At 46.8% G+C, this 14,786-nt stretch overlaps 1 protein-coding gene across 1 annotated transcript in view; it reads right to left on the reverse strand.

The window, feature by feature from the left end:
* The window catches only part of LOC141582188 (uncharacterized), a 31,721-nt gene extending 28,085 nt beyond the window's left edge, over window positions 1–3,636 (reverse strand). Inside the window, exons 1-2 of the mRNA XM_074389761.1 lie at window positions 3,461–3,636; window positions 3,233–3,366 (exon numbers count right to left, since the gene is read on the reverse strand). Coding sequence (XP_074245862.1) covers window positions 3,233–3,366; window positions 3,461–3,636 — 310 coding nt within the window. The remainder of the gene's footprint in view (window positions 1–3,232; window positions 3,367–3,460) is intronic.
* Between the last annotated feature and the right edge of the window lie 11,150 nt (window positions 3,637–14,786).

Here is a 14,786-nt window from a genome sequence, read left to right on the forward strand (position 1 = left end):
AGAGGAACTGGGGCTGCTCACCCAGCACAGTAAGACTAGCTATCCACATCAAGGTTTTGCAGGAGGAGAAAGGAAGGCATTTATTTGCAGGGCACCAAGCAAGGAGAATCAGGCAGCTCATGCTCAAGTTCCAACCACCCAGTTGGCTTACAGGGAAAGATTTTTAAAGGTGGGAGGCAGAGGCGACAGGCAAAGCCATAAATCAATACATGAAGCCTCAGCCGGGCGCGGTGGCTCAAGCCTGTAATCCCAGCACTTTGGGAGGCTGAGGCAGGTGGATCACGAGGTCAAGAGATCGAGACCATCTCGATCAACATGGTGAAACCCCATCTCTACTAAAAATACAAAAAATTAGCTGGGCATGGTGGCGCATGCCTGTAATCCCAGCTACTCAGGAGGCTGAGGCAGGAGAGTTGCCTGAACCCAGGAGGCGGAGGTTGCGGTGAGCCGAGATCGCGCCATTGCACTCCAGCCTGGGTAACAAGAGCGAAACTCCGTCTCAAAAAAAAAAAAAAAAAAAAAAAAAAAAAAAAAAAAAAAAAAAAAGATTTTCTGATTTGTGATTAGTTAAGGAGGTGAAGCTTTGTCTAAAAATATGGGGTCTGCAGAAAAGAATGTTCACTCTGGCCTGTGAGTGTGGCTTCCTCCAGATCCCTCAGGAAGAAATTTAGAACAAGAACTCCAATCACAGAGTTTAGTCCTCATTTCCTTTTTATCGGAGGTCTATGTGCTAGTTGATCGGTTTAATGGGAGTCTAGGTTTCTGAAAAACAACTCAAGGACACACACTAAGATGTTATGTTTAGATTCTATAGGGAGTGATTTGGGTTGACTGTGTCCCCATCCAAATCTCATCTTGACTTGTAGCTCCCGTAATTCCCATGTGTCATGGGAGGGATCTGGTGAGAGATAATTGAATCATACTAATTGAATCAGGTGTCCCCAATGGTAGTGAATAAGTCCTACGAGATCTGATGGTTTTATCAATGCGAGTTCCCCTGCACAAGCTCTCTTGCCTGACGTCATGTAAGATGTGACTTTGCTTCTCATTTACCTTCTGCCATGATTGTGAGGCCTCCACAGCCATGTGGAACTGTGAGTCCATTAAACCCCTTTTCTTTTAAATTACCCACTCTTGGGTATGTCTTTATTAGTAGCATGAGAACAGAATGATACAGGGAACAAAAACATTTCTTGACTCTAACTTCCTTGGCTATTGTTTTAAGCTACAATGACCTTATTGTTTGCAAAGTTGCTGGTTTACTTCTCAGGACTAGCTAGGTACCTGGAATTTCTTTGAAGGAACTCAAAGAAAGATTTTTTCTGTTTTCATGCTGGGGTAGGGGAGTGACACTCAGCAAGTCCCTAAGAGTGGTACCTGATACATCTTAGTTACAATATTGCTAGGGAGCATATGACCCAGCAATCCCACTGCTGATGTACACTCCAAAGAAAAGACATTAGCATGTCAAAGAGGCATCTCACTCTGATGTTTGTTTGCAGCACTGTTTACAATAATTAAGATTTGGAAGCAACCCAGGTGTCCATCAACAGATGAATGGATAAAGAAAATGTGGTATATGTACACAATGGAGCACTATTCAGCCATAAAAAAGAATGAGATCCAGTCATTTGTAACTACACGGATGGAAGTGGAGATCATTATGTTAAGTAAAATAAGCCAGGCACAGAAAGACAAACATCACATGTTTTCACTTCATGGGATGTAAAAATCAAAACAATTGAACTCATGGACATACATATGGTTACCAGAAGCTGGAAGGGTGGAGGGGGGGTATGGTGGGGGACAAGGATCTTGGGTAGCTAGGAATGGTTAATAGGTTAAAAAAAGTTAAAAAGAATGCATAAGACCTACTATTTGGTAGCACAACAGGGTGGCTATAGTCAATAATAACCCGTATATTTTACAATAACTTAAAGAGTGTAATTGGATTGTTTGTAACTCAGAGAATAAACACTTGAGGGGATAGATATCCTGTTCTCCATGATGAGCTTATTTCATAAGATCTTTCCCTCTGATTCCTTAGTTTGGATGAATTATATAATATAATCATAATAATTATACAATATATGTATATTACATATATTATGTATAAATATATTAATAGTACAGGCCAGGTGCGGTGGCTCAAGCCTGTAATCCCAGCACTTTGGGAGGCCAAGGCGGGTGGATCACGAGGTCCAGAGATCGAGACCATCCTGGTCAACATGGTGAAACCCTATCTCTACTAAAAATACAAAAAACTAGCTGGGCGTGGTGGCGCGTGCCTGTAATCCCAGCTACTTAGGAGGCTGAGGCAGGAGAATTGCCTGAGCCCAGGAGGCAGAGGTTGCGGTGAGCTGAGATCACGCCATTGCACTCCAGCCTGGGTAACAAGAGCGAAACTCTGTCTCAAAAAAAAAAGTACATATACTATAACCTATATTATACATGTGCCATAATAGAATATAATATATATTATGTAATATGTCCTATTATATATTATTTTCATAAATATTTATATTAACACCATATAAAATAATTTATATATGAATATATACATATATGACTATACAAATTTATGCCTGTATCAAAACATCTCATGTACCCCACAAGTAGGTACACCAACCATGTACCTACAAAAATAACAAATAAAAAACATTTAAAAAGATTACTAGGGAAGTAGGGTCCATACAAGATGGTGATAATATATGTTAGCAAATGCTAAATGCCAAAGGCATGGCACTCACAAGTGCTTCAGGGACTGTGAAACTACCCCCAGGCGACAAGTTAAGCCAAAAGGCGCGCGCACACACACACACACACACACACACACACACACACACACACGATCCTGATTGTGATGCGGGCTTGCAGGAAAAAAATGCCCAAATTTCCCTGGCAGTTGAACCAAACAGTGGAGAGGTGATTGCTGAGCTCTTTGGATAAGAGGTTTTGAGCAGCATTGCCTGCTTTTGTTCCTGATTGCTGCGAGAATTTTCGCATGTATCTTTTCTCTGCTTCTGGGAATTGGAGGCCTCTGAGCTGGTAAGCAGTCTCTCTGTCACAAGAGGGGACAAGAAACTGGGGACCCGGGAAAGGAGGGTGCTGTAAGGAAGAGCTAGCCTGCTTCAGCCACGTTTGTTGTTCCTTCTTTATTGGCACACTTTTGGGAGCAGCAGATAAAGACTGGCAAGCGTCTAACCTGCCTACGGAATAGTCTGAGACCCACCTTGCTGCTTGCTTCTTTTTCTTCCCAAGACAGACCTTGGTTGCACTGTGTATTCCATCAGCTCCTGGGAGACAGACAGGTGAGGACTAGGAAAGGTGACTGCTGACTCCAAGCAAATGTGTTGCTCTTGAGACCTGGGGCAGGGGAGAGAGAGGTCTGTCTGGGCAGACTCAGCAGAGGTCGGCACAAGGACTGGCTGTTGACAGTCTGCGAATTTGTAGCTCACACCTGTGCCCAAGAGCCCTCTCCCTCCCATCCGTGGGGGCCCCGCCACATCTTCTCAGGTCCTGGGGGAATGGGATCCATGGTGGGTGGACGATGCCCTGCGGCAGCCGTGCCTCCTGGATGTCGCCAGGGGCAGTCACGCAGAATCCTCCCCCCCCACCCCACAAAGTTTTGACCATTGACTCCTCCACCTCGGCTCCCCACTTTCCCTCCTGGGCTCAGGTTCTGATAGCAACCCTAGGGTGTGGGTTCCTGGGACGAAGCAGTGAAGGCAGCAGGCGCTGGATTGAGTCGTCCTCTGCCAAGGAGCAGTTTACTGGAGTTAATGTAGGCAGCTCCTTTGGGAAGGGAAGGAAGGAGCACCGTCTGCTCGCCCCCGCGTGTCTGCCTGTGTGTGCTGTGCAAGGGCGTGCGTGCGTGCTTGTGTGTGTGCGCACGGCCAAGGCGTTCCTCAGGTTGTGCAGCTTTGAAACCTAAGGAGCCACTGGAGTGGCGGAGGGTGGTGGTGGGGGCTCCACCGCAGGCGGCCCAGGTGAGCCCAGAAGCCCGGCTCCTGAACTCGGGCGCAGGCAGAGCGGGGACGGTATTGCGGCGATCGCCAAGGTCCCGGGGCCAGAGCTGCAGGGATGAGACCAGAGCTGCAGGGAGTTTCTAAGCAGGCAACTCCGGCAGGCCTCGGCCATTGGGCTCCGGGGCTCAGCGAGGCAGCCGCGCACAAGGGCTGAGCCCTAGCGGCCAGCGGGATCAGGGGAGGTAGAGAAGCGCGGGGTGCAGGGGGTGCTGGGCACACGTCCCCAGACGGAAGCAGAGAACGAGGACAGGAAGGCCGAGCCCAGATCGCGCTCTGAGTGGACGAGGGGTCTCGTGCTGGTACCGGAGGGCGCGTGGGGAGCGGCCCGGGGGCGCTGTGGCAGCCAGGATGCCACCATGGGAAAGCGGCTGCCGGCTGAGGGTGTGAGCAAGAGGCTGAGGGCTGCCAGCTCCGTTCTGAGCCGCCCCCTCCCTGCGGGCATAGGAGGAAGCCCCCCGAGCGGTGCGGAGGTGCCTCACCGCGGGGCTGCGGGGTGTCGGTGTCGGCCCAGCGAAAGGTGAGTGCCGCCGCAGGGTCGTCCGCTCACCCGCTTACCGCTGTTCCCTCGCCTCCCTTCTTCCTTAGGTCCTCGCCCCTCTCCAGGGTGCCCGAAATTCCGGGTGTTGCGGGCCCCGGTGTTGGTGTTCGGACTCAAGAGGGCAATCGGCAGACGACTCCGGTACCTGTTGGCTCCAGCACCGGGCACCTTGGGGGCCGCCCCGACCACCTTGCCCTCCATGCGGTAGTCCTGGGTTCTGTCCATCTCGGCCTCAGCGCGGACTGCTACCCTACCTGGGCGCCTGCTCCTTGCTGCCACCCACCCGGGGTCCTGGGGCGCTGGGATGCAAGGTGTAACTCGACAGGCCTCTGCAGTCCGGCTGGGACCTAGTCCCTGAGCTCCAAGCAGCTGATGAGTCTGGCGCCCAGGCAGGGGTGGGCTCCGTCTTCGCTGGACAGTCTGGGTTTGCCTGGGTGCGGTCTCCCCCGACTAGAGCAAATCGGAGACTTGGTCGGAAGGCGCCTAAGCAGCAAAAGGTAGTTCTGGGATGGCCTCAGAGCGAGGGAGAGCGTGGGACTTCCCAACCTGATGGGCTAGGGCACTGAGAGCAGGGGCTTGTGTCCTAGCCTTCGTCCACATGCGCCACGGCCACCACCCCACCATTTCCCACTGCTCTTTTTTCTTGGATGAGGCTTGTGTGAGGAAGGTGCCTTTGTTCCATTTGGGTCGAAGCCCTTAGCTCCTGGGTGAAGCAGTGCCTGCAGTTCCCTCTGTGCCAAGACTGGGGCACCAGCCACCCCCAGGCCCTGAGCCGGTTTTCTGCAAAAAAGGAGCCTTTCTTGGGCTCAGAGACCAGCAGCTTAGCGCCAGCTGTGTGTGGCTGGAAGTCTGTTTAGTGGTAATAACTACATTCTAAAGTGACCCACAGTAACCTCTGCAACAGAGTTGAGATGACCTTCCCAGAAATAATGGGTAGATTTCTGCTCTGCATGTGTTCAGACACATGCAACATTTGCGCACATGTGAGAACTCATGAGCTCCTAGGAGTTTCAGGTTCTGCATCTTTAACTGCTGGCTTTTGATGAAAAAGGAAAATTATTTTTCAATTTGGACATCAGAGCTTTGGAAAGGAATTTAAAGCCATTTGGTGTGAAACTGTCTTGAGGCTAGAACAAGGTGTGTCTTTCATAGATGCCAGATTCCAGCTCTCCTCCTTGGCTTGTTCGTGGTTTCATTTCATTTTTGTGGGGTAGGAGGAAGTGTTGGAAGAAGAATGTGGAGTCTTGATTTTTATCTACCATGAAACACCCAGGTCTGCAGTGAACTGAAGAAACAGAGCCCCTCCACTGGGCTTCCACCAGGGCAGGCCACTGCAGACACACAGCCCAGGGCATCATTGGGGCTTTGGTCAGGGACCCCACCAATGCCTGAGGAACTAGCAGTTATGCAGTTCCTGGACCCCAGGAATGAATCCTAAACTGAGCGTGGTGACAGAACCGCAAGGCTGAGAGGTCTGGGATTACAGGCACCTGCCACCACGCCCAGCTAATATTTGCATTTTTAGTAGAGACGGTTTCACCATGTTGACCAGGCTGGTCTTGAACTCCTGACCTCAGGTGATCTGCCCACCTTGGCCTCCAAAAGTGCTGGGATTACAGGTGTGAGCCACTGAGCCTGGCCTCATTTTTGTATTTTTAATAGGGATGGGACTTCACCATGTTCGCCAGGCTGGTCTCGAATCCCTGACTTCAAGTGACTCACCTGCCTTGGCTTCTCAAACTGCTGGAATTACAGGCATGAGCCACCATGCCCAACTGAGAAAGATATCACTGATGAGCTATATTTAGGCTGAACCAGAATGACATGAAGTGATAAGATGGAGAAATACCTGTGGAAAAACTGCCAGGGCATGGAAACAGCCAGTACAAAAGCCTCAAAGCAGAATGAACTGGGCTCACTGGAGAAGGAAGGAGGCTGGTGTGGCAGGAGATGAGTTCAGAGAGCTGGGGCCTACCTCATACGGGCCACCCTGCGGAGTTTGGGTTTGATACTGAATTTAATAGAAACCACTGAAGGGTTTTAAACAGGTGAGTGATGTGACTTAGTCTATATTTTCTAAAGATCATGCTGTCTCCACTCCCATTCTGCCTTTACTACCTTGGTATAATAAAGTAAGTCTTTATCCATCAGAGTGTAAAATAAAATGTAGTGTTTAAGGGTAACAGATAAAAAATGCTTTGGTGACCTTAATTTGGTGACTTCTAATGTACCAGTTAAGTGCAGATACAAACAAAACTGCAATCATAGTATGATTTCAGTTTTGGTTAAAAACATGGTACAGAAGAACAATGGGAATAAATGGGCCAAAAATGTTAACAATGCTTGTCCAAAGGTGTTGGCATTAAGAGTGAGTTTACAGTTTTGCAAATGAGCACACATTTCTTTTATAATCAGAAGAAGATTTGTTTTAAAATGTAGACACCAGGCTGGGCACGGCAGTTCATGCCTGTAATCCTGGCACTTTGGGAGGCCAAGATAGGTGAATTACCTGAGGTCCAGGAGTTCAAGACCAGCTTAGCCAACATGGTGAAACCACATCTCTACTAAAAATATAAAAAAATTAGTTGAGGATGGTGGTGGGCGCCTGTAATCCCAGCTCCTTGGGAGGCTGAGGCAGGAGAATTGCTTGAACCAGGGAGGCAGAGTTTGTAGCGAGCCAAGATTGTGCTGCTGCACTCCAGCCTGGGCAACAGAGAAAGACACTGTCTCAAAAAAATTAAATAAATAAAATGTAGACACTGATGATTGCCAATGCCTTGAATACAGTGTTGGGAGACTATATCTACTAAACACTTTCCCCCTACCATCTTATTTTGGAAATTTTAATCTAAAAATCCCATAAAAACCCTAGAAGAAAACTTAGGCAATACCATTCAGGACACAGGCATAAGCAAGGACTTCATGACTAAAACACCAAAAGCATTGGCAACAAAAGCCAAATAGACAAATGGGATCAAATTAAACTGAAGAGCTTCTGCAAAGCAAAAGAAACAATCATTAGAATGAACCAGTAACAAACAGAATGGGAAAAAATTGTTGTAATCTACCCATCTGACAAAGGGCTAATATACAAAATCTACAAAGAACTAAAACAAATTTACAAGAAAAACAACCCCACAAAAAGTGGGCGAAGGATATGAACAGACACTTTTCAAAAGCAGACATTTATATAGCAAACAAACATGAAAAAATGCTCATCATCACTTGTCATTAGAAATTCAAATCAAAACCACATTGAGATACCATCTCACACCAGTTAGAATGGCGATCATTAAAAAAAAAAAACTGGAGACAACAGATGCTGGAGAAGATGTGGAAAAACAAACACTTTTACACTGTTGGTGGGAGTGTAAATTGGATCAACCATTGTGGAAGACAGTGTGGTGATTCCTCAAGGATCTAGAAATAGAAACAACATTTGACCCAGCAATCCCATTACTGGCGTATACCCAAAGGATTATAAATCATCCTATTATAAAGACATAGGCACACGTATGTTCACTGTGGCACTGTTTACAATAGCAAAGACTTGGAACCAACCCAAATGCCCATCAATGATAAACTGGATAAAGAAAATGTGGCACATATACGCCATGGAATACTATGCAGCAATAAAAAAGGATGAGTGCATGTCTTTTCTAGTGACACGGATGAAGCTGGAAACCATCATTCTCTGCAAACTGACACAAGAACAGAAAACCAAACACCACATGTTCTCACTCATAAGTGGGTATTGAACAATGGGAACACATGGACACAGGGTGGGAAACATCATACACTGGGGCTTGTTTGGGCATGGAGAGGGCTAGAGGAGGGAAAGCAGGTGATGGGGGGGATTGGGGATATAACATCAGGAGAGATACCTAATATAGGTGACGGGGGGACAGATGCAGCAAACCACCATGGCATGTGTATGCCTATGTAACAATCCTGCATGACCTGCACATGCACTCCATAACTTAAAAGTATAATTTTTTGAAAAAGCAATTGAAACTGAGACATTAAAAAAAACTTTATTCACTCCTTTAAAATAATAATAAACCCATTACATGTTAACATAATTTAATTTTTAAATAAAATATAAATTTCCTCAAAGTAAAAAAAAAATCATTTCCAACTTCAAGTTTATTGCAGGCAAAAAGGTGTGATGAGAATTTCATCAACTTTCTTCATCATATATCAAAATGATAATATGATTTATTCCAAAATATTTTGTATAGAGTCTCATTTTATGACACTGGTATTTTTTCCTTTACTTGGAAATGTAAGGCTTTTGTTAGCTCTGTTTGTTTGTTTCTTTGTTTTTGAGATGCAGTTTGGCTCCTGTCATCCAGTCTGGAGTGCAGTGGTGCCTGCTCTGCTCACCGCAATCTCCAGCTCCTAGGTGCAGGCAACTCTGCCTCAGCCTCCTAAGTAGCATGCCTGGCTAATTTTTGTATTTTTAGCGGAGATGGAATTTCACCATGTTGGCCAGGCTGACCCCAAATTCCTGTGCTCACCCAGCTCAGCTTCCCAAAGTGCTGAGATTACAAGTGTGAGCCACTACGCCCAGCTTCAGCCTTTAAAACAAGAAAGGAAAGCTGGACACGGTGGCTTGCACTTGTAATCCCAGCACTTTGGGAGGCAGAGGTGGGCAGATGACTTGAGCTCAGGAGTTTGAGACCTACCTGGGCAACATGGCGAAACCCCACTTATGTAGATAAAATACAAAAACCCACCAGTTGTGGTGGTGTGTGCCTAGTCCCAGTTACTCTAGAGGCTGAGGTGGGAGGATTGCTTGAACCTGCAGAGTCAAGGCTGCAATGAGCTGTGATTAAACCACCGTACTACAGCCTGAGGTTGCAGTGAATCATGCTTGCACCACTGTACCACAAACTGGGTGACAGCAAAACTTTGTCCCCCCAAAAAAAATTGCAGTGAAAACAAAATTTGCCATCTTAATTTTTGTAACTATATGTTTCACTAGTGGTATGCATATTTACATTATTATAAAAAAGACCTTCAGACTTACATATTTCAAATCTAAAACTCAAGCACATCAACATTTGCCCATTTTATTTTCTCTCTAGTCCTGGACAAACATGCTTCCACTTTCTGTTTCTGTGTGTTTCACTACTGAAAATATGTGTTAGTTGGTTACTCACTTCTTTCAGTTAACATAATATTCTCAAGGCTTATCCTTGTAGAATGTGACAAAATTTCTTTTTAAGGCTGACTAGCATTCTATATATTAGAGACAGGGTCTCATTCTTGCCTAGGCTAGAGTGCAATGGTATGATCTCTGCTCACTGCAACCTCCACCTCCCGAGTTCAAGCAATTCTGTTTCAGCCTCCTGAGTAGCTGGGATTGCAGGTGCCTGCCACTATGCCTGGCTAATTTTTGCACTGTTAGTAGAGACAGGGTTTCACCACGTTGACAAAGCTGGTCTCCAACTCCCGACCTCAAATGATCTACCCGCGTCAACCACCCAAAGTGCTGGGATTATATGTATGAGTCACCATGCCCAGCCTTGTTATTTTTGAGACACGATCTCACTGTCACCCACGCTGGAATGCAATGGAGTGATCAAAGCTTACTGCAGCCTCAACCTCTTAGACTCAACAGATCCTCCCACCTTAGCCTCCTAAATTGATGGGACTTTTCTATTTTTCAAGTTAAAGGGATTTTTGGCCAGGCACGGTGGCTTACACATGTAATCCCAGCACTTTAGGAGGCCAAGGTGGGTGGATTATCTGAGGATAGAGTTTGAGACCAGACTGACCAACATGATGAAACCTCATCTCTACTAAAAATACAAATATTAACCGGGAGTTATGGCAGGTCCCTGTAATCCCAGGGACTCAGGGGTCTAAGGCAGGAGAATCACTTGAACCCATGAGGTGGAGGTTGCAGTGAGGTGAGATTTCACCACAGCACTCAGCCTGAGCAACAGAATAAGACTCTATCTCAAAAAAATAAAAAATCAGCTGAGAGTGGTGGCACATGCCTGCAATCCCAGCTATTTGGGAGGCTGAGGCAGAAGAACTGCTTGAACCAGGGAGGCAGAGGTTGCAGTGAACTGAGATTGCATCATTGAACTCCAGCATGGATGACAAGAGCAAAAATCAAAAAAGAAAAAAATCAAAGCATACCGCTACAAAAATACTAACAAATCACGAAGGAAGACAAAGAGAGGAACAAAGAAACTACAAAACAGTCAGAAAACAATTAATGAACTTATAATAGTAAGTCTTTATCTATAAAAATTACTTTAAAAGTAAATAGAATAAGCTGGGCATGGTGGCTCATGCCTGTAATCCCAGCACTTTGGGAGGTCGAGGCAGGTGATCACAAGGTCAAGAGATTGAGACCATCCTGTCGAACACAATGAAAACCTAACTTTACTAAAAATACAAAAAATTAGCCTGGCGTGGTGGCACATGTCTGTAGGCCCAGCTACTTGGGAGGCTGAGGCAGGAAAATTGCTTGAACCTGAGAGGCAGAGGTTGTGGAGAGCCAAGATCATGCCATTGCACTCCAGCCTGGACAAGAAGAGTGAAACTCTGTCTCAAAAAAGAAAAAAAAAAAAAAGAAAGAAAAAGGAAAAGGAAATAGATTAAGCCCACTAATCGAAAGACACAAAATAGCAGAAGAAAGAAAGAAACAATTCTCAACAATATGTGGCTTACAAGAGACTCACTTTTGCCTTAAGGACATACTTAGACTAAAAATGAAATAATAGAAAAAGATAGTTTGGTGCGGTGGCTCTCACATGTAATCCCAACACTTTGGAGAGCTGAGGCAAGCAGATCACTTGAGGTCAGGAGTTCAAGATCAGTCTGGCCAACACACTGAAACCTTGTCTCTACTAAAAATACAAAAAATATTAGCCAGGTATGGTGGTAGGTACCTGTAGTCTCAGCTACTCAGGAGGCTGAGGCAGGAAAATCTCTTTGAGTTCAGGAGGCAGAGATTGCAGCAAGCCCAGATTGTGCCACTGTACTGTAGCCTAGGCAACAGAGTAAGACTCTGTCTCAAAAAAAAAAGGAAAAAGAAAAGATATTCCACACAAATTATAGGCAAAAGAGGACAGGGCAGGTATACCTATTGCAGACAATTAGATTTTGGTCAGATTTTGTCATAAGAGACAAGATCACTATATAATAATAAAGAGAGCAATTCATGAAGAGGTTATCACAATTGTAAAATATATGACAACATTGAAGAACCTAATATATAAAGCAAATATTAACAAAACTGATGGTAGAAACTTACCGCAGTATAGGAACAGCAGGGGACTATTATATTACACTTTCAACACTAGATAGTCCATCCAAACAGAAATTAAGTAGGGAAACAGTAGATGTGAATCAACTATAGATCAAATAGACCCAATAGGCATTATTTCACTCAACAGCAGAATACATTCTTCTCAAGAGCACAAGAACTTTCTCCAACACAGATCATACATTGGGCCATAAAATGAGTCTTAACAAATTTTTAAAGTTTGAAATTGCCAAGCATGGTGGCAGGCACCTGTAATCCCAGCTACTTGGGAGGCTGAGGCAGAATTGCTTGAACCCAGGAATTGGATGTTGCAGTGAGCTGATATCATGCCAGTGTGCCCCAGCATAGGTGACAGAATGAGACTCCACTTCAAAAATAAACAAATAAACAAATGGAATGATAGAATGTGTGGTTATTTGCCTCTTAATATTTTAAAATCAAACATTTAACACTGTAATTCCGCTTTGTACCAGAATTCATCAGAAACAATCTTTTTAGCTCCATGATTTTATTTTTAAATTTAGCTGAACATTATAGCAAAACTAAAATTTACAGTTTTCTCCTGCCTTCCCTGAAGAAAAGCCCAGGGAGTATTTTTGTTTTGTTTTGAGACAAGTGGCCAGGCACAATGGCTCATGCCTGTAATCCCAGCACTTTGGGAGGCAGAGGCAGGAGGATCACTTGAAGTCAGGAGTTTGATACCACCCTGGTCAACATGGTAAAACCCCATCTCTACTCAAAATACAAAAAAAAAAAAAAGCTAGCTGTTATGATGCACACCTGTAACCCCAGATGCTCAGGAGGCTGAGGCAGAGGCATGGCTGGGGTTTCACACTCTGTGGAGTTGGCAAGAGCCTGGGACAAGTGGGAGCCCCACCCCTTCACAGTTGGTGGGGGGGGGAGCTCCCCAGGTGTAGCTGCAGCCACCCAAGTCATGGCTGCAGACCTGGGCCTCCCTGTGCTCTTAGGGGGCTGGAAGCTGGCAGAGGCCCCACCCTCCTGGGTGCAGCTGGCCTCCCAAGTCAGAGCTGCAGACCCAAGCCTCACTCAATGAAGCAGGCAGGAGCCCGTGTCAAAACCGCAGTTGTAGACCCAGGTATCTCTGCATTCTTGGGGGCCTGGGAAGGTCCCCTGCTCTTGCAGACTGAGAAGTGCCTGCTCCTGCTGCCTGGCTTCTCCCCGCTGTGAGCATCCACTCTGACCTCAGAGCAAGTTCAAACCTGAGCCTGGGCACTGTCACAGCCTGACTGGGTGTGCACATGCTTAGGGCAGTGCTGACACACCAGACCCCTGCCAACTAGGCCCCTTCCAGACTCTGGGCACTAAAGAGCATAAGAGGGAAGCTGAGAGGGGCTGAGAGCAGCTTCACACTGTCCTGAGGGCATCCCCTGGCACCTACAGCCTGGGCTCCAATTTCAGAAGGCATACAGGTTCCTGGGTGGAAGGGGGCAGGTCCCTGGTGAGGCTCTACCTTCAGGCCAATGAGGGCATGAAGGCTGAGAGATGGGCTGCCAGTCACATGGATTGGAAAAAAAACTTGTGGTCCCTTTTTCAGGCCCACCCATGGTCACCCATGGATCAATCAGCATGCCTTTTCTCCCCTTTGAGGCCCATAAAAGCCCCAGGCTCAGCTGGAGATGAGCAGACATTGGAATGACCAGCTGCAGAGAGAAGCTACCCACTCCAGGGCCTCCTCTCTATTGAGAGCTGAACACACATGAGGACCACCCTGCCTGCAGAGAGGGACTACCCATTCCAGGGCCTCCTCTAAGCTGTTTTGCCACTCAATAAAGCTCCTCTCTCCTTGCTCGCCCTCTACCTGTCCACATACCCCATTCTTCCTGGACACAGGACAAGAACTCAGGACCTGCCAAATGGCAGAGCTGAAAGAGCTATTAACAGAAACAAGGTTGAAACACACTCCTTGCTTGTCATATTGCTGGCCCTTTTGGGAGCCCAGATCTGGGAGCTCCCTGAGCAAGGGCTGTGACTCCCTCTTTGGGGCCCTGCCATTCCTGGAGTCTCCACACTTTTGGACAGCACCATGTTCCCCAGTGGCAACTGTAGAAGTTGCTTGTGGAGCACCTGATCCAGCTGTAGCCTCGTAAAGAGCGGGCACCTGTGCTGGCACCTAGAGCTACCCACCTCACTGTAGCAGCTGGCATGCCTGACTCTGTGCAGCAGCTGGACCCCATGCTCAGTTGCTCACACACTCCTCACTGCTCCACATCTGGCTCACCCTTGGCAGGTATCTGGGACAAGTGGGATGGCAGGCATGGGATCCAGGCTGATAGCATAAGCCAAGTGCAGCCTGCCAGGCTGAATGGATGGAATGAGTCCATCTGGCCTGAGCAAAACTTGGGAAAAGGTGCCATCAGCCACAGAGGTTTCCACCCAAAAAAGCAACACCCCAAGGATCCTGTAACATCATCACCCACAGGTCATGCCCTGTCACCAGACAGGTTACCACACTGCCACCCCAACTAGGATGGCCACCTGTCCAGGTTTTAACACTGAGAGTTTCATATCCCAGAGAACCCTTCAGATATGACCTAACTGGGATGGCTGGTCACCTTACCCCCTCCCCTGCCACCTTGAGGTGGACAAATACTAATGAATCACCCTCTCTGAGCACTTGCCTGTGTGAACAGCCTGCCACCATTCCCACAACTCACGGTCAGTCAGGGGCAGAAGGAATGGTGATAAAAGCTACTTGAGACCCGAGGGTTTATCCAGATGTCAAGAAGAAAGAAGGAATAGATGCCTTGGGCATTTGTTTTTGATTTGTTTGTTTGCATCCTCAATATATTCTCCTTCTCTGTAGAACATCACTCTCATGTTCCTTTGTGAAACAAATGACTCCCGATCTCAATCCATCCAGGTGGAGCTGATGCAACCCTGTGACTCCAGAGTGGGCTCACCACCCCTGCCC

Source organism: Saimiri boliviensis, chromosome 19 (genome assembly GCF_048565385.1).
Source record: "Saimiri boliviensis isolate mSaiBol1 chromosome 19, mSaiBol1.pri, whole genome shotgun sequence".
Classification (NCBI taxonomy): domain Eukaryota; kingdom Metazoa; phylum Chordata; class Mammalia; order Primates; family Cebidae; genus Saimiri; species Saimiri boliviensis.